This window comes from Buceros rhinoceros, unplaced genomic scaffold (assembly GCF_000710305.1).
Source record: "Buceros rhinoceros silvestris isolate BGI_N320 unplaced genomic scaffold, ASM71030v1 scaffold8199, whole genome shotgun sequence".
Taxonomy (NCBI): domain Eukaryota; kingdom Metazoa; phylum Chordata; class Aves; order Bucerotiformes; family Bucerotidae; genus Buceros; species Buceros rhinoceros.
In genome coordinates this window covers 4,084-5,446 of record NW_010430899.1, presented here as the reverse complement: position 1 = coordinate 5,446, position 1,363 = coordinate 4,084, and the positions used below count along the sequence as shown (strand labels likewise).

Genomic DNA, 1,363 nt, shown 5'->3' with positions numbered 1-1,363 from the left:
CATTCCTGAGATGCGTACTGAGGTGATTCTGGAGTAGGAGGAGAAACCTTACACTGATTAACGGCGAGCACAGCACCACGACCTTGTACTGAGACAATCTCTCTCTGCTTCTAGGAACAAAGGTACCGTAAGATGCCCAACTCCAGCACGGACTCCTCAGGAAACAACTGCAGCCACAGCACAGTAATAACAAAGACAGTCATTCCCCTGGTCTACTGCTTCATTTTCATGGTAGGACTTGTGCTGAACGGCGTGGCCGCATGGATCTTCCTGTACGTTCCCAGTGACAAGAGTTTCATTGTCTATCTCAAAAACATCGTTGTCGCCGATCTCCTCATGAGCTTGACGTTCCCTTTCAAAATCCTCGCCGATTCCGAAATCGCACCCCCACAGCTCAACATGTTTGTGTGCAGATACTCCGCTGTTGTTTTTTACACCAACATGTACATCGGGATCACATTTTTTGGCCTCATAGGTTTCGACAGATACTACAAAATTGTAAAGCCTTTACTGACCTCCTTTGTTCACACGCTGAACTACAGTAAGGTGGTCTCTACAATCCTATGGTTACTGTTAATGCTTATATCGCTTCCAAATATGATTTTAACTAATGAAATCCCTGAAGAGAATTACTCCACAAAATGTATAGGGCTTAAAAGTGAGCTTGGCAGACAGTGGCACAAGGCATCGAGTTATATTTGCACAGGGATTTTCTGGGTTGTTTTTCTTCTGCTAATAATTTTTTACACTTCTATATCAAAAAAAATATATAGCTCTTATAAAAAATTCAGAAGAAACTCAGATGCAACCAAGAGAAAAACCAGCCGTAATATATTCAGCATCATGTTTGTGTTTGTCATTTGCTTTGTACCCTACCACCTGTGCAGAATACCATACACGCTGAGCCAAACCAGCTCACAGTTCGATTGCCAGGCAAAAAAAAACCTGTTCTATGCAAAGGAGTTCACACTCGTGCTGTCTGCTGCGAACGTCTGCCTCGATCCCATTATTTATTTCTCCCTCTGCCTCCCCTTTAAAGAAAAGCTGTATCAAAAACTGCATCTCAAGCTGAAAACCTCCAGTGAGGTTGAAATTTCTAAATCCAGAAGATCAAATACACTTCGGGAAAGTACGAACATCGTGTAGGCTCAGGTGTGTAAAGCAAAGCCCGTGCCACCAAGCTATTCAAGGACACAAACATCCTGAAGAACCTGAATGAGTCAGGAACCAGCAATACGACAGAAGAAAGGTTTCAGCACTGAGTACCAAAAGGGGTGTTTCTCTGTACAAACCATCACTGCATGCTGTCTGTATCTTTACCGAGCACTATTTCAGCAGATGCTGTGAGTGTACCGCGGTGCGA

General features: G+C 43.6%; 1 protein-coding gene across 1 annotated transcript; it reads left to right on the top strand.

Annotated features, from left to right (window-relative positions):
- Positions 1–132: 132 nt before the first annotated feature.
- P2RY14 (purinergic receptor P2Y, G-protein coupled, 14) lies at positions 133–1,146 on the top strand. Its single transcript, XM_010143185.1, has one exon. The coding sequence runs from the start codon at positions 133–135 to the stop codon at positions 1,144–1,146; it is 1,014 nt and encodes a 337-aa protein (XP_010141487.1).
- The last annotated feature ends 217 nt before the right edge of the window (positions 1,147–1,363 follow it).